At 38.6% G+C, this 18,837-nt stretch overlaps 1 protein-coding gene across 7 annotated transcripts in view; it reads left to right on the top strand.

The window, feature by feature from the left end:
* The window catches only part of RNF111 (ring finger protein 111), a 55,012-nt gene extending 38,627 nt beyond the window's left edge, over positions 1 to 16,385 (top strand). For 4 of the 7 annotated variants that reach the window (XM_009643974.2, XM_035899608.1, XM_035899604.1 and 1 more), the window contains 4 exons: positions 12,570 to 12,662; positions 13,617 to 13,712; positions 14,606 to 14,733; positions 15,292 to 16,385. In XM_009643974.2, the coding sequence (XP_009642269.1) occupies positions 12,570 to 12,662; positions 13,617 to 13,712; positions 14,606 to 14,733; positions 15,292 to 15,409 (435 nt within the window). In that variant the 3' untranslated portion in view covers positions 15,410 to 16,385. The remainder of the gene's footprint in view (positions 1 to 12,569; positions 12,663 to 13,616; positions 13,713 to 14,605; positions 14,734 to 15,291) is intronic. The other 3 variants (XM_035899606.1, XM_035899605.1, XM_035899609.1) reach the window with 2 other exon arrangements.
* Positions 16,386 to 18,837: the final 2,452 nt, after the last annotated feature.

Raw genomic sequence — 18,837 nt, 5'->3', positions numbered from 1 at the left:
TGTATACAGCACAGCTAGAATTCCATCTGGAGATTTGGTTGTTTTCAAATAATATTTGTGTTCATCAACCTAATTCTGTGTGATAAAGGATATAATTTTGTAGCATGAAGTGTTAGAAGCAACAGGAAGTGTGAGGGTAAATTAGTCTCTTGTTGCACATAATTTTTTTTTAATCTACAATAGAAACCCAAGGAAAATCAGCAGAACTCTGTCTTTGTAAAAAGTATTGTTTTTGAAATAATTTTTGTAGGTTTATTTAAAGTAGTCTTAATTTTGTTTAACGAAAAGTCACCAAGACACAAATTCAGTTTAATGGAGTATGTTTAGTGTTTCTATGTGGTATTCTCTGTGGTTAACCCATATTATTTAACCTTCTTAAAGCGAGATAATCTAATCAAAATTGTGGGCTCTTCTGTAAACAAATGCTAAAATAGTAATTCAAAATCAACCTGCAAGTCTTGTCCACCCAAAATTCCTCTGTTAGTAGCCAGAATTGATATCTAGGGTTTGAACTGTAAATTTACAACCAATACTGTAATAGCTGTCTCTTCATAGTCTGGTCTTACATTGCTTACTCCTTGCTATTTGACTAATAAACATGATGATAATCCCCAAGTACTTCGCTGATACATCAGGTTTGGTAATTAATTGATGCACAGCTTGCATACTTGCCACAGACTTTCTAAAGCAGTCTGTAGAATTTGGTATTTTAGTGTAGCCCACAAGATTCTTAGTGCATAACCTTATCTCCTGTGCATCATCTATTCAAATTAAGATTTTGTGCATTCTTCTTCAGTTAGGTGTCTTTTTTCAAGTGGTTGAAAAATGGCTTGCCTTCTCACATTTATTTCATGTGTTGTGCTGTAACAGATAACATCAGTTGCTTTAGATTCTCAAAGAGAAAGGGCTCTCCTAATTGCAGGGAATTGCAATTGCATTAGGAGACAGCAAGTTAAATGTATGCCTATTTTATCTTTTTTTTTTTAATCAGGGCTAGTCAATTATAGGATTTATTTCCACTATTGCTGTGAAGTTTCTAGAAACTTGAGAATTCAGCTGATCATTATATTACAGTGTGATGAGAAGCTTTTAACTGTATTTTAACTTTTGTAGGGGTATTCCTACAACTAAAATGTTACACAGGCAAGTAGTTAGGACCCCACTGTTTATCATCTTTTTAGCTGTAGAATCAAAGAAAGCTGTGATAGAGAATCTTCAGAAGTATTTCCTGAATGGGTGATAAAATACTTTAGAGAGTCTTGCCTTTCTGCTCAGTAACTGCTGTTACTAGTTGATAAAGGTGTCAGATGAAATAGTGTTCTTTAAGTCTACAGGAACTTGTGCATGTGTTTGTGTAGGGATATCTAATCCTTGTAATTCACGAATCTCTGGATGAAATGGAAGTTGTTTGCATTTTGAGTTTTTGTACACACTGTACCAACATCATGTTTTACAGTGTACAGACTGCTGTAAGCAGTACTTGTTCAAATGTTTGGGATCTGTTTTGAACCTTGCTGTGATCAGATCGAGTGTTACGATTCTGAAGTTGTGTTCCGAGTCTCTGACTAGTTTGAAGTGTATTCAGGTTACGCACACTAGCAGAACATAAAGGCAGGTTAGAGAACTGTTAGAAGTTAGATATACAATGAGTTGAAAGCATTACAAATGCTTTTTGATGATTCTACCCCTTCTCTAGCAATAATGAAAGCCAAAGTTTTCTTCATTTGCGTGTATGAGAGTACAGGAGATCTGTCAGCAAAATTGACTTTGAATATAGAGCAAATAGTGAAGTTTTTCATCTAACAAACTTAACTGGGTATTAAACAGAAGTGCCATTTTATTTTTTTATTAGAGCAACAGATTAATTGCAGCTGTCACCTGTTTGGTTTTTTTTATTGTAACTTTAGGAATAGGGGCAGGGGAGGAGAGGCTGATCTGTGATTAGAGTCCCTCTGCTAAGTGGTTAATGTTATGAGGAGTGCTTTCTCCTTTCAGTAAGTACAGAGGGTACTAAATAGCAATTTACAAGGCTCCTTAGTTGTATGCTTGATGGGGATGCCATCAAATGTTGATGTTCTTCATTCTTTATTTTGGAGGGGGGGAGGGGGAGAAGTCTTCTGAGGTAACTCATGCAGTAGCTCAACTAAAAAAAAAATTCATTTGTGTTGAATCCACTTTCTGAAATAGCATTCTGCCCAGTAGGCAGTGTGCATTTTTTCCTGTCTGTCCTGGAGTACTAAAACCCCTTCAAACCCCTGCCAGACCATAAAGGGCATAATGGATAATTTGGGCTTTAATGATACTAGTACTCTGATACACCAATTTCAGATTTTAGCTGGCTGCAGATAACCTAATCTTCATCTAGTCAGTGCTGGAATGTAGACTGCAGTTTTAATCCTCAGGGAGACAAAATGATAAAGATATGCCGGGGGAGATAATTAGTGTTCAACAGCTTTGACAGTCCAAATAGAGGGTGGGGTAAACAAAATCTCCTTTTCTATTAGCTCGGTTGAAGAAACTTTCACCTGTTTAAATGTTGCTTCAGGAGGAATTCCAGATTAAAAGCAGTTAAAAAGAGCTTCCTTCATATCTATGTAGACAAGGATTAGGCTGCTTCCCTCCTTGATTTAACACAATTACTTTAAGTGTGACCCTGGCTTAGAGTAGTTTGTGTTCCCATCGTTACTGCTTTAATGCCATGTATATGCTGAGGAAAGATCTTCTGTCGAAGGGATTTTTATGACAGATTCCATTCTGGACAAATATCCGTTCTGCAAACTTGAACAACATTTTTAGGAGGAATTGACTGAAGATCAATGCACTGCATAACTAATGAAACATCAGACAAGAAAGACACAGAAGAGAGGCTTTATGTGTTCCTCTGTTCTTCTCTGATGCTGGTGCTTGTTAGATGCCACTTCAATTTCTGTTTACTCTGGGTGACTTTGACTGCTCTTTTGGCACTGTTGATGAAGGCTTTTTGACTCGGAGTGCCCAGCACCAGTTATATCTGGGTGGACAGGATCAGAATGTCTGTAATTTAATAAGCAGAGATGGATGTTAAAAGGAATGTGACTTTTTCATAATGAACTATATACCAGCCAAACCATACTTAGGGCTGTAACACATATCCAAGCAGATATGTGTTTTCTCCTGTTTTTTCAGGGAAGAAGAGGCATTCTAGTCTGTAGTGAAATCTGGAAGGGGAAAAGTCCAAAAAGACATCTCAGAAGATGTTTCTAAATATGGACACCCTGAAATGGTCCCGGTCTCTATACTCCTGACTCTCCTGTGTCTCATGTTTTCCCATGATGTTACCCATTTACCTGAATGACCAGAATGCTATGTTTACCTGTAAAATCAGTTACTTATTGTAATTGCAAAGATGAGAATATTTCTAACATTTTTCAGACTTCAAAAAAAAAAAAGAAAGGATTAGAAAAATGGAGAATAGTGTGTTATTTTCTATAAAGTTTCAAAGGTCTGCAGGTGTTCATTTAGAAATTGTATTCTATTCATCTTGTTTTTAAAACACGCAAAGCTGTAATTACAGATTGTATGTAGTGAGATTTGGTGGGTGGTTTTTCGTTGTTGGATTTTTAATTTCTGTTTTATAAAATATCTTAAGTCATGGAGGCTATCTACATGTGTCTCAAATTGTTTCAGCTACCTGTTAATCAAAGAAGTTCTTGGGATATGCTGTTCCGTCTCTTGACTCCAGCTTCTTCTGCCTTTTTGAATAGTATCTTGTTGATTGTGAATTTGAGGCGGGGTGGGGGTGGGTAGGATTATCCGGACTTTACAGTTTGCTAGCTGTGGCACAACAAATCTCTATAGGGTTGATGCAAGCCTTGAGAAGACTCCTTAGTTTATCTATGAACCTAGGCTGCAGCTTGCCAGTCAGAGGGACATCTCCTGATCATAATTTAAAAAAAAAAAAAAAAAAGTTACTTATGGCAACTTAACCTCTCTCAAGTGTTATATATCCAGCTTTCATATACTGTCACCCCTTTTTCTTCTATTTCAGAGCCTTGCTGTTTTGTTCCTTTAACTGTTGAATGACTCAGAGTGGTTGAGGCCATCTTTACACTTAGTTATAAAAATTGGGAGTGATTTGGTGGTATAGGCCAGTAGGTCCCAGTATGTTATGGTAGAATTGCACTGGTCAGAATAATACCACACAGAGTGTAGTCATACAGGTATCTCAGCTCTAAGAGATACAACTGTTCTGTGCAAAAAAAAAGCTAACAAACTTCCTATAAAATATCTGAACACTTACAGCTTAAAGATGTAACTATAGTAGTTCAAGGTATACGTTAGGTTTCAAATAGCCTTGATTAGCTGTACGAAATTTAACTGCATTTTTCAAATAAGAAAATGGACTTCTGCAATGCAGCTGCTACTTTTTTCTTAATATAAACATGAATTACTGTTCTTCCCTTTTTTGTAGAATATAGGCTATTGAAGCATGCTCATTTATGTTCCCCTCAGACACATACACAGTCAGGTTTAGCTACGCAGCACGCATTACCTGTTCCTTCACAAAGTATGTCTCTATGAAAACTGCAACTTTTCCTTGTTTGGATTTGGCTTATTAAGATATTAATTGATCAGCTTTACTTTTTTTTTGAGTATTGATGTGGACCTAAGCAGTTAACTGGGTAATCTTATTGTTGGGATTTATTTTAATATGTATGAAGATAATACCTAATGGGAACCATTGAATAAAAGGTTGGGATGGAAAAGATAAGTAGCACCATACAGTGAAAGAATCTCTTCACTAAAATTACTGTGGCAACTGAAAGGCAAAAATATCCTGGAAAGACGAGAAGGTGTTTAAAGGAAGGTAGTAAGCAAGAAAATCTTGCCTGCAGGCTAGCCATTTCAGACTGTTTCAGAACATTAGTGGTGTAAATGGTTCAGACTTAGCCATGTATTTTTTAGTTGCTGCAAATTGTTGTAGTGGGAAGTGTCAATAGAAAGTGCAAAACTAGAAGCAGATGATACTTTTTCTACAGGAAACAAACAAGTTCTTGGCAAACTTGTACTGGAACTTGCAGGTCAAGAGTGTATTGCTTTAATGTATGTATTGTAATTTGACTGTATCAGAAAGAAGATGTATAAGCACTTAGTACAGACTGGTATTACCTCTAACTCTTTACTTTCTTCATTAGCTTTAAGCTGTTCCTTTTTTCTTACGTTTAATGTGAAAACTTACTGGAAACACACTTCTATTTGTGTGTGAAGCTGTTTCAAGAGAGCTGAAATCTTCTATTTGCATTGAAGCTTGATGGTAACTGTCAAAGAGATTTTAGTTAGATTATTTTCAGTTGGCATTTGTCCTGGTTTTGGCTGGGATGGAGTTAATTTTCTTCCTCGTAGCTGTAGTGCTGTGTTTTGGATTTAGGATGGGAATAATGTTGGTAACATGCTGATGTTTTAGTTGTTGCTAACTAGTGTGTATGCTAAATCAAGGACGTTTTAGCTTCTTGTGGTCTACTGACTGAGAAGGCTGGAGATGGACAAGAAACTGGGAGGGGGCACTGCCAGGATGTCATGTTCAGTATGTAAGTTAGGAGAAAGCTAGCAGGGGGGGCTGCTGCTTGGGGACTGGCTGGGCATCAGGTGGTGAGCAATTGCATCGTGCATCACTTGCTTTGTATATTCTTTGTTGTTACTACTATTTTATTTCAATTATTAAACTGTTCTTATCTCAACCCACGAGTTTTCTCACTTTCACTCTTCTGATTCTCTCCCTGATCCCACCAATGGGGGAGTGAGTGAGCAGCTGTGTGGTGCTCAGTTGCCAGCTGGGGTTAAACCACAACAGTCCTTTTTGGTTCCCAATGTGAGGCCTGACGGGTTGAGATAATGACAAATCCAACCAGACGGTTTTAGAACAAGTTTTTTTATAAACATTCTTTACATTAGTTTGATAGTCACTGGTCACAGTGGTGATTAATTTGCTCTCAGAGTTGTTGTGCCTGCTCTCAGAGTTGTGTTATGCAACACCTTACTTGCAGTATATGCTCTGTGTTATGCTGTTTGTCATTTCTGGGAGGTGGGTCAAGGTTATAATTTTGCTGTGCTTTGTAACACTTCCCTTCATCTTCCCCTTCTCCTCCAGGCTGGTTATAGTAGCTCTTGAGAATTTTGAATATCCTTGGGATGTTCAAACTGGTGTGTTTCTGTTGCTTCTACTCCTGAATGTGTTTCAAGTCTTGTTTAAAGTTAAACAACTGTTTAAGAATACCACCCAGAGATCTAGCCCAAGGCTGGATAGTTACGAGTGGCAGGGTGTGGGGGATAGTATGGGCAAGTACCGTGGACAGTGGGCACCTCCGGTGTTTCGGAACTTCGCCCCTGAACAAGTGCAGAATCCTGAAAAACTAGTAAAGCATTTGGAAAAAGTGTGCTGTCACCATGGCAACTTCAGAAAGACACAAATCATAGCAACATGCTGGGGCCTGGCCCATGCCTACCGAGCCCTGTTCAACGCTATTCAGAATCCTCAAGGGGAAGAGAAGGTCTCTGGATCTGATGACAAAATGACAGGCACTGTGGCTGTTCCAACCCCTGTGACAGGCACTGCAGCCATGCTGGTATTAGTTGCCCCTGTACACAAGATGAACTCTTGGAAACAAAAGTCAGCTTGCTTAGCAAGGGATGATGAAAATGCAGGGCTGTCATGAGAAAATGAAGAACTCATAACCGAGAAGATAACCACCTGATCCCGATCCCCGAGTGAGCTGTGAGACATGCAAAAATATTTCAGCCATCGCCTGGGTGAGCACATAGTCACCTGGCTGCTCCAATGCTGGGATTTTGGGTAGGGAAGCCAAGCAGCTGGGATCCCTTTCTAGGGAAGGGGGCATTGACAAAGTGATTGGAAAAGGGGCATAAGTTCTCAGCCTCTGGAGGTGACTCCTGTCAGGTGTGAAGGAGAGGTATCCCTTCAAGGAAGATGTTGTATATCACCTAGTAAGTGAATTGCTATGGAGAGATGTATCCGGTACTTGAGGGAACTAGCTGTGCTGATGTATCCGGTACTTGAGGGAACTAGCTGTGCTGGAGTTGATTTATAGTGACCTGGACAACGAGCAGTTATCCAAAGATCCAGATGAAGTCAGGTGCGCACAACCTATGTGGTGGGAGTTTGTACAGAATGTATTGTTGTTGTATGCCAACTCATTGGCAGTAATGGCCTGGAAAGACGGAGAGGAACCAACAGTGGGTGAATTGGCTGGCCAACTCCAGCAATAAAAAGAAAATAGCTCTTCCTCCCTTGTCTTGGCTGTGGAGAAAATGTCCCAGGAAGTCCAGCAACTCAAAGAGGATATGTCCTACTCCCCACCTGTATGGACCAGTATCTCAGCTATTAGGAGTAAGCATCCCTCTGCACAAGAGAGAGGATATAGAGGGTGCGCACCATGGGGCACCTTGTGGTTTTACCTGCATGACCGCAGAGAGGACATGAGGAAGTGTGCTGTAAAATATACCTCAACCCTAAAGGCATGGGTATGTGAGTTGCCAGGAAAAAGAATCACAAATGGGGGTTCTTCCATGAAAATTGCTGCTCCAGTTTCCAATGGGCAGTTCCCCAAAAACACCCCATTGTGACTGGCCTAGAGGCTCCATGCATCCTTGGCATAGACTACCTCAGAAGAAGGTATTTCAAGGTCCCAAGGTGGGCTTTTATTATAGCTGCCTGGGAGATGGAGGAAATCAAGCAGCCCAGTCTCTCAGAGGACCCTTCTGTTGTGGTGTTGCTGAGGATCAAAGAATGACAGGTGCCAATCACTACCACAACAGTGCACTGGCAGCAATATTGCACCAACCAAGACTCCCTGATTCCCATCCATAAGCTGATTTGTTGACTGGAGAGCCAAGGAGCAGTCAGCAAGACTTGCCTACCCTTTAACAGTCCCATACAGCCAGTGTGAAAGTAATGGAGAGCGGAGACTAACAGACTGCTGTGGCCTGAATGAAGTCACGCTGCTGTGACAGACATGCTAGAATTTCAATACGAACTGGAGTCAAAGGCAGCTAAGTGGTATGTCACAATTGATATTGCTAATGTGTTTTTCTTAGTCCATTTGGCAGCAGAGTTGCAGTCCACAGTTTGCTTTCACTTGGAGGGGCATCCAGAACACCTGGAATCAACTGCCCCAGGGATGGAAACACAGCCCTACCATTTGCCGTGGACTGATCCAGACAGCACTGGAACAGGGTGAAGCTCTGGAACACCCGCAATCATTGCTGAATGAGAAAAGTGGCCAGTGCTCTATCGCAATACTGTCTCATGGATGGTGGCAAATGCCCTGTGGGGGTGGTTACAGCAATGGAAGCAGAGCAACTGGCAGCACAGAGGCAACCCCATCTGCTGTGTTGTGGCAAGATATGCTGCCTGGGTAGAGAACATGGTTGTAAAAGTACATCACGTAGATGCTTGCATACCCAATCAGGACACTGAAGAACACCAAAACAACCAGCTGGTGGATCAGGCTGCTAAGATTGAAGTGGCTCAGGTGGATCTGGACTGGCAACATAATGTGAATTATTTCTAGCTTGGTGGGGCCATGACACCTCAGGCCATCAAAGAAGAGATGCAACGTGTGGGTGGGCTTGTGATCGAGAGGTGGACTTTACCATGGACGCTATTGCATAGGTTATCTGTGAATATGAAATATGCGCTGTGATCAAACAAGCCAAGCGGTTAAAGTCTCTCTGGTATGGAGGATTACGGTTGAAATATACCTAACGGGAGGCCTGGCAGATTGATTGTATCACACTTCTACAAATCCACCAAGGCAAGTGCCATGTGCTCACTGAGGTGGAAGCAACCACCAGATGGCTGGAAACATACCCTGTGCACCATGCCACCACCTGGAACACTATCCTGAGCCTTGAAAAGAAAGTCTTCTGGTGACAGACAGTGGGACTCATTTCCGAAACAACCTCATAGACAAATGGGCCAGAGCATGGCACTGAGTGGGTATATCGCATTGCCTATCATTTCCTCCAGGAAATTTGAATGATACAGTGGATTATTAAAGACAACACTGAGCAATGGGTGGTGGGACATTCAAACATTAGAATACATGTTAGCAAAAGCCACCTGATTAGTCAACACCAGGGGATCTGTGAGTTGGGCTGGCCCTGCCCAGTCAAAACTTCTATGTGCTGTAGGAGGGGAAAATCTTTGTAGTGCACATAAAAGCCAAACAAGCAAAAAAACACCAAACAAACAAAAAAACCAAAACACCAAAAACAGCTGCAGAAGACAATCTGGATTATTCCTGCCTCAGGCAAAGGCAAACCCATTTGTGGGATTGCTTTTGTTCGAGGATCTGGGTGCATCTTGGTAGGTGATGTGGAAGGATCAGGAACTCTGATGTGTACCTCAAGGGGATTTGATTTTGGGTGAGAATAGCCAATAAATTAAATTGTATGATGTTAATTACTATATAACATTGTGTATTATCACTTCTGTAGTGGCTATATGCCATATCAATGGTATAACAGTAAGAGTCACCCAGATAAATAAAGAATGAGCTTTGATGAAAACTGAGCAAAGTGCAGTGATAATGGAACCAGAACTGGCTTCAGCATGCAACAATCCAACACCACACCCCATCTCTCCTGCCCTGAAGGACTCTTAGGACAGTTGGAGCCCAGAGTCATAGACTAAATGAACACAACAGACATTTTACAGGGATGGCCCATAGACTAAGGGAATGATATCTGTGTATATGTATCAAAAGGCAGGAAAAGTGGTGGTGATTAATTGGAATGTATTGGAAGGTGTGGAACCTGGGCATGATGTAGATGGTATAGAATAAGGGGTGAATACTGTCCTGGTTTTGGCTGGGATAGAGTTAATTTTCTTCCTTGTAGCTGGTATAGTGCTGTGTTTTGCGTTTAGGATGGAAATAATGTTGATAACACACTGATGTTTTAGTTGTTGCTTATGCTAAATCAAGGATGTTTCAGCTTCTCATGGTGTATTGACTGAAAAGGCTGGAGATGCACAAGAAGCTGGGAGGGGGCACAGCCAGGACAGCTGTCCCCAGCTGGCCAGTGGGATATTCCAGACCATATGATGTCATGCTCAGTGTATAAACTAGGGGAAAGCTGGCAGGGGGGCTGCTGCTCAGGGACTGGCTGGCACCGGTTGGCAGCTGTTGAGCAATTGCATTGTATATCACTTGCTTTGTGTATTCTTTATTATTATTGTTGTTACTACTATTTTATTTCAATTATTAAACTGTTCTTACCTCAACCCGTGAGTTCTCTCACTTCTACTCTTCTGATTCTCTCCCCCGTCCTCCTGTGGGGAGTGAGCGAGCAGCTGGGTGGGGCTTAATTGCTGGCTGGGGTTAAACCACAGCAACATTATTGATAGTTCTGTCTTGCCCATCTTCCAGCTTGTAGTTACAAATGTGATTAGTTAAAATCTTGCTATGTTAGCAGACTGCTTATTCTGCAGGCCTAAAAGAGTTGGGTTTTTTCTTAGCGATGGCTTTTCAAAATACAGCATTTTACTTGGCCAGAAATGTAAGGTGTGCTCTCGTGATATTTTATAGAAGAGCCTGTATATAACGTATGTTCAGATAATTTTGCAGTGTGCTATGCTATGCACTGTCAGGATAATGTGAAGGCCTATTAGCATGAAAATGTATTGTCCCACCCAGTGTTTCAGTTGTCTAAATTTAGTAGTTTGTTGTGGTATGTACTCTGAGAAATTCTTGGTTCATTTTGTAGTGTTAAATTTAGTAGGTTTCTTAAGTAGATAGTCTCCAATAGCAGAATTTGGTCCAAATGGGAGACTTGTCCAGGTGCATGTCACTGACACAGATTTCTTACAACATAGTTTTTACAAATTACTGTATTTTTAATGTGCTCTCCCAAACGCCTTTGTTACAGCCACAGTTAATATTGTCAAAACAATAAGACCTGTGACACCAACAGATGTTACTTACATGAAATGTTTAGGTATGCAGATGAATATACATGTCTTGTGATTTTTTGCATATCACATTGAATTCATGTATTAGTATATAATCTCTGTAAATGCAGTCTGCATATTGCGTAACAACTTAGATCTTTAAATTGATACACTTGGAGTTTGCAGCAGTCATCCTGTCTTGCTTGTTTTCCATCTCCAGCTCTAATTAGTACCAGACCAACAGATACTTAGGCTTCTTGTGTGAGAGGGAAATATTCTGAAAGTTAAATCTTCAGTTTCTAATACTCTGGTTTGTAAAAATCTATTACTAATATTGTGGCTGTATTTGTGGCTTATATTTGTACTGCATGGTCATCATTTAACAAGCCCCATGTAAACTGCTTTAAAAAAAATCAGATTCTGTTTTTCTTTTCTGAGAAGAATTATTTAGGGCAGAGAAGTCTTTGCTATCCCTGTCAGCTTTTAGTTACCAGACTGGATTTGAAAAATACATAAAGGTAGCTTATTGGTCTCTTAAGTGAGTATCTTTGTCTAGGCCTGTGCTTTCTCGCAAGGCATTAATTCAGTTTGTTGACAGCCTTACGAGATGAATTTTGAGCTGTCATATATAGCAGTGGAAACATTACCAGCTGAGAGCACAGAAAGGAAGATAGTACTTCTCAGGTATTCAATGTTATTTCCAAATGAGCTTCTGCTTACAGTCCTCATATCAGTGCACTCTACATGATTAAGTAAACTGAATCTGCTGATCACTTGTGGGTTTTTTTCACCTGTTCATTAAAAATTGGTGCTGGTACATTTCTGACAAAAAGTCAAGACCATTATTCATTCATCTTGTAGGAGTAAAAATGGAATGCAGAAACCCTGCTATGAAGGTGGTTCTTGGTATATTAGTTACCTTTCTGCTTTCCTGTATGAAAAGCACTGGTGCTTAAAGTGCCTGTAGGGTATATCACTGGACACTGGTATTTTGTTCACTGCTTGTATCTCTTGATGTGCAAGGAAGTAGTGGATGCTTGAATATAGAGCGTATATACATAGAGTTGCCTGTGACTTCAGATGTGAGTTTTGAGTGTTACCTTTTCTATCTGCTTCTAAATTTCAAGTGTGTCTGAAGATGTTCAGTTGTTTTGGGTATGATAAGGATATTGGCTGTTTTTTCTAGACTGAGTATTAGCCTTGTTTCTTCTGTAGTACCAAAAACTTGCGTTTCAGAATCTGTAGCAAGTCCTTTTTGTAACTTCATGTGCAGCTGTTAGGTGTTTTGTTAACAAAAATAGGTAGATGTTTATGGCATTTTATACAAAGTAGGTTGAGATTTTGAGACTTGGGAAGTGAGACCAAGCAATACATAATGCAGCTGTGGAGAGATGATAATAGAGGGTCTAGCCTCGCTTCTCTTTTGCTTCTGGTTATGTTTGGAGAGCTCGGAGTGGTGGTGTGTTATGCCATCAGTTGGAATTGTATGCTCAAGCTGAGGAGTATAAATTATTATAAGTGGTTCAATAAAAGCAAAAGGATCTTAAATTTTTACAAAGTGAACAGTAAGATACTGAAACTGTTCTGAATAGGTTTAACTTAACGTCTGCTGTTTGAATAGGTACCAGACATGGCGGGCTACCCTCACATCCGTTACATTTCATCGGGATTGGATGGAACATCATTCAGAGGCCCTTTCAGGGGCAATTTTGAGGTTTGTAATAGAATAAACTAGATATATGTCAAAATGTGTCATGAGGGCATATGGGGAGGGTGTATGGTAGAGGTAGTTCTATACATAGATGTAAAAGAATCCTAAAGAAAGTTTGTAGAATGACCTCACTGTCATGAACTGGGATAAAAGCATATTGAAATGTCAGTCAATAAAAGGTGCCCTGGACAATGTAGGCTTAGGTGGTTATTAACTGACTGTACATCTTGCTCTGCCCACCACCCCAGTTAGTAGCATGTAGTATTCACATATGTTGGTTAAAGGTAGTGGTGTCTCTGAATAACTGTGCCAGGATCCTCCTAGTGAGGGTGAAACTTGGCAACTTTAACAGTGCTGTCCTGTTTGTTATGTAGTGCAGGAATTGAAACTGAGGGAAGAAAAAAAAAAAAGGAGAAAATAAAAGGTATCAGATGCAGAGAGTTAATGACCTAGTCCACCGAAAACATCTTCAGTGACATCTCACAGTTCTAATAAACTCATTGCTGGAGAAAAATAAATCAGTTGTATTTCAACTTAAGCAACTTTTTTTTTTTTCTTCTAAGCCTTGATGACTGTTGGAAAGCAAATATTTACATAGTGCATTTTAATTGCATTTTCCTCAGTAGACATGCAAGTATGTGTGAACATACCGATAACCATTCCTAGTTGACAAACAATTTCTAATTTTTTCAGTAGTAAAATAGTGTTTCCCTATGACATAAAATACCAGGTAGTGTTGTGTAGGTTTTTCTACATCACTTTCCCCACACAACATACTCTTTTTTTTTTTCTTTTTTTTTCTCTTTTTTTCTTTTCTTTTTTTCTTTTTTTCCTGTACTTGAATAAGTTGGGAATTGAGAGTTTGTCATTCTGCAAATGGGTTGGAATAAAATTAATATTTAGTCAAGGCAGTTGAAGTAGCAGTTTTTACACTGTTTATTCCTTGATAATTTTTAGGAGCTGATTCACTTGGAGGAACGATTAGGCAATGTGAACCGTGGGGCAACACAGGGAACTATAGAAAGATGCACATATCCACATAAATACAAAAAGGTGAGGATTTCTCAAATTGTGGCCTCTCTGTAATATTTCTTTGAAAATGTAGTAATGTTTATGTTTAGCTTAAATTTGCAGAAATGTCAGTTTCAAAAAGTGTGTGTTTTCTGTATCTTGCAATTTCAAGGATTGTAAGCGAAGCTTATAATGCCACTTCTTTCACAAAGAAAAATAAAAATTTGGTCCCTAGATAAAGAGCTACTTTAATGTTATTAAAAATAAGTGGTTTAATGATTTAATAACTTGTCCAGCAGTTATGAATAGCCTTGTAAGCAATGAAATAACTATTGATAATAGCTAAATTGTCAACAGCCTTCAGTGGTAACTCATCAAATAAACTAAGACTTTATTTTTGCAATAACTTGTTCATGATGCTTACCTGTTTGGTATATATCATTTTAACCTTTATTTTCTGATCACATTATGAAGACTGGGACACTTGGAAGTTTTGAATCTGGTATAGAATTTTGGCAACTTAAGTTGTCTCTTAGTTGGAGTTTATTATACCATAATATAGAATCCCATCCACATGTACATAGTGTTCTTTCACATTTGATAAGTAGTGACTTAAGATACTAGGTTTGAAAGGATTTTTTTTGCCTCCTTGTGAATGAAATTAAGGTATTTATACATAGACAACAACAAGTAAAAGGACCAGTTACAACAATACAAAATGAATATATTCACAGTCCAGTGGACTTCTGTAATTAACAATGGTTAAATAAATATGAAACATCCTGTGATTTTGCTCCAAGTGCTAGTTCTTGATTCATTTTAGTTCATATACATTTGAATAAATATTATGAAATGTTTTCAAAATAGTATGTGTTGAATATGTATTAAAAACAGATTTTACTCAGTTTGTCAATAATGTCATCTCTACTAATAAGGTAACAACTGATTGGTTCTCACAGAGGAAACTGCACTGCAAACAAGATGGGGAGGAAGGAACAGAAGAAGATACAGAGGAAAAGTGTACCATCTGTTTGTCTATATTGGAGGAAGGTGAAGATGTCAGGTAAATAGTACCCCTGAATATCAGAATATAATGTTAATGTTCTGCCTTTGAGACCATACTTGAATATGGTATACTGCTCTTTGCAGTACTCCCTAGGTTAACAGTAGGAATTAAAGACTACCTCTCATTGAATCAAAAACCAAAACAAGTTGCAACTGAAAACACATTGATCAGTATGTATTGTCTTTGAGTGGAATGTAGGTCTTCCATAAGTTGGCTGTCTGTCTTGCAAGGGGAGCCCAAGCTGATACCCTGAATTAATCAGGACTGCCAATTTTAGCTTTTCTGGAGTAATGCTGCTTTAAGCCATAACAGGTTTAAATCAGTGTAATACAGCAGAAGCTAGCTGATGCTTGACTTCATTGCCGATATCCATTTCTTCTTGGAACTACACAAAATGCAGGTTTGGCTGGAAAGGCCAGTGAAACTTGTGGAAGAACATACACATGCAAAAAGAGTAGACACCTCAGTAGCAAAACCCACATTACCGTTTTTCCGGTGGGTATGTTCATATGGAAATGCTTTATTAACGCCAGTGTTTTTCTGTTCTGATGGCAGGCGCCTTCCATGTATGCACCTTTTCCATCAAGTATGTGTAGATCAGTGGTTGATTACTAACAAGAAGTGCCCCATTTGCAGAGTGGACATTGAGGCTCAACTGCCTAGTGAAAGTTGACACCGCTTTCCAGAACTCTTGTCCTCCCTCTCACTCCCTCTCATCCTTCCTGGTACTGCAGTCAACCAAAGATGGCATGACTTACCTGCGCAGATTTGGAAGCATTGAACCTAGAGTGCTGGCTCTGCTATATGGTACAACTAATGCTAGACCTACAGTTTATGTAGAAGACAGTTGAGTTTCAGTGTATTTATAAAACTTTTTTTAGGTTTTACATTTTTTTCTTTTAATTCATTACTGTATTTTTGCATGGTTCCTTGTATTGCATTTGTTTGCACATATTATGGGCTTTGTGACCCCAAACTTGCAGGCAAGATTAGCTGCTTTAGTAAGTAGAATTGTGTGGTCTCTTTTTTTGGTTTGTTTTACATAGTATCGAGCTTTGAAAGTATGATTTCACTCATTACTAACCTCGGATTCCTTAATTTAATCGATCATATATTTTAGTTTAAATGTATAAAGATCATCTAGAAAAGGATAATATTATGTATTGAGACATTCCTTAATTAGGAAAAAATGGCTGCTGTATATTTACAATATCAGTTCTGAATCAAATAACATCCTTAATACTGGGAACAGAATACGAACTATTCAGTTTGACTGATACATATAGCATACTCATCACCAGAGTTTTTGTCTGATCAGATTTTTGTGTTCATTTTTAAAATTTCAGCACAATGCAGATATATTTGAATGTCAATATTAAACATTTAGACTGCTGTTCAGATTGTATTTATCATTTCCTTCCTATGTCTAGAAATTTGAATCCCTAACTTAAATATTTGCTGCTGTGAAACAGCTCTAGTGAACACTAAATGTTGATTTCAGTTAGCTGGATTGTAGATACTTGCAGATTGAAAGAATTATTAGGGAAATGGAAAAAGAGCTTAGAATCTGTTTGGTCTTCTGCTAACTTAAGTTGAAGTATCTGCGCACACTGAGGGGTTTTTTTTGTTTGTGTTTGGTGTTTGTTTTTTTTAAATATAAAACCATTAAATAAGGACTTAGAGCTGCAGGGTTTTTGTTGGGGTTGTTTTTTGGGGGGAGGGTATTGGTTGGTGGGGGTCTTTTTGTGGGTTTGGGGGTTGTTTTTTTGTTTTGGGGGGGTTTGTTGGGGTGGGGGGTTTTTTTGGTTTTTTTTTTTTTTTTTTGCAGATATACATGCATTCATAGAACTTCTAAGGGTTCCAGGCTTGTCTTGGGATTTTTATTAGTTTTAAAGTTAATAAAGTTAGCTAAATCCACTTGTCTCTTGTTTTAATTTTCATTAGTAAATGGAAAGCCTGTAAATTTCTGTAGAAACTGAGACACAAATTATGTGGTTACCTAGTTTTTGCCTTGATCATAGATTCCCTCTTTATAAATTTCCAACAGTCCATCACTGATTGAACTATTTTCTATAGTTAAGATTTGCTGCATAATATAGTATATAGAATTAAGTTATAATGTACTAACATTTCGCCTTTGGAGGAGGTTTTAATCCACTTCAGGAATCAAGTTGCTCATCATTCTTTCACATCCAATAGATTATAGTTTATTTAAATGTGCTCAACATTGCAAAATGCAAATGTGCAAAAACATTGAGACAGGTATTACTGTCACTTTGGAAAAGATGTCCTCGGGGATCATATATGAACATGTCAAGCTTGCATTAAGCCACCTGCTTTGTAAGTGGATTGAATAATAAATACCTTCAGTTTCTCTTGTCTTTGTCTTTCATAATCTGATTAAGTGTAAAATGGTTTACAGTAAACCTAGAAGATGAACTGTTATGTTTACACTAAAAAAAGTGATTCATTTATAAATATTACCGTATCTAATTTGATGCCTGGTTTGTCTGGTTAAAGCTGCTTCCCTTTTATATATATATATTTTTTTTTAATCTGTTAGGAGTAGCATTTGCCAGTGCAGTGTCTATTGCTGGCAACCAATTTAACACCTCTGGCACTGAGGCTTTAAGTGGAGAGAAATTTTATTCCAGCATGTGTGATAAATGGACATTTTCAAGCTTAATTGCATTGCTAAAACTGAACTTAAAACCACTTCGTGCTTTTACAGTGGGGGATATGGGAGAGAGGCAACACGTGATTCACTTCAAAACTTGACGTGTTTTTATGCTAAACCTTCTTGAATATTATGGCTGTAGGAAACTGAAAGTGAGTATGAATTTGAAGCTGCATTGGTAAAAATGAATAAAAGTAACCGGAAGGACTGACAGACACTTCCTTCTTCAGTGACTGTTGAAAAGGAGGGAAGTTAGTTGACCACCGATGCTTGAAGTCTGATGATACTCACTTTTAAAAGTTTCCAGGAAGGTACTTGGGAGACAGGGGACAAAAAGAAAACGGGGCGTCTGAAATAATTGAGACCCTGGGTATGTGATAGAATCTATTTTGGCTTCCTTACAGGACAAAGAAGCACAGGTTTGGGGGATTATTTTTTATTTTTTTTTTAGGATATCTTTTATGCACCTCATTTGGGTGCTTGGTACTAGAGGTATTTTAGTGGTCCATGAATTGACTTGGTTTATAACTGCTACTGATATTGTCTTGCTTTTAAATGTACGCATAACATTGTAATGTGATGTTGAACACTTAGGTATTTGCCAGGAATCACAGTGTTCTGATCTTACATGCTATTGCAGGGGCTAATAAAGCTGCAGCCTACTACTGTTCCAGAAAGTTGTGACTTAACCATAATTTAAGGGAAGGAAAAAGAATAGGCTTTTGATTTTGAAGATCTCCACCACTTACTGTGCTTTATATGCTTAGATGCATTGCCTTAAGTTTTCTGCAGCATCTTTGACTTTGAAGATAAGATTCTCAACAGTATGCATCAAATTACCTTTCATATTAAAATTCCATTGTCAAAAGAAATCCTTTTGTATGCAATAAATAAAATGTTAGACTGGTATCATTCAAAATCTGTTTCTTACGCAAGTTTTTTTTTCCCCTTTTGACTTGTTTTGCCTTTGTGAGTCTTGATCAGTAAAAATTCTTTTGTGTATGTATATTCTTACTAGTACTGCCTAAGAAAAAATTCTCTCAGTGAAGGATCAACATTTAGCCACAGTTAAATATGGTGATGAACAGAACCACCGGAAAGTTAGGAATTCAGGAAAACTGCCCTTATGAAGGATATCAAAATATTAACTTGTGCTTATGTGAATAAACACGTAATGCCAGCCTTGGGAGGTTGCAGAATAGTTGTTAGACTTAGTTACTAAACTGACTGTTACTAGCTTCTTAATAGCTGACAGATGTGCTTTCCTGAAGTCATAGATGAAATTTAAAATAAAAGCTGTAACACGCATCTGTTGGGACTAGTTTCCCACAGTGCAGCGTATTGAGTTGTGCTTTGAAGGAGGTAAGCCGCCCCCCCAGGCGCCTCCCTTCGGCTGGTTCTGTAGTATTGAAGTCAGCGTGCTG

The sequence above is a fragment of the Egretta garzetta genome, unplaced genomic scaffold, assembly GCF_000687185.1.
Source record: "Egretta garzetta isolate BGI_Z169 unplaced genomic scaffold, ASM68718v1 scaffold287, whole genome shotgun sequence".
In the NCBI taxonomy this organism is placed as follows: Eukaryota; Metazoa; Chordata; class Aves; order Pelecaniformes; family Ardeidae; genus Egretta; species Egretta garzetta.
The sequence above is the reverse complement of the archived record's forward strand: the minus strand, read 5'-3'. Positions and strand labels throughout refer to the sequence as shown.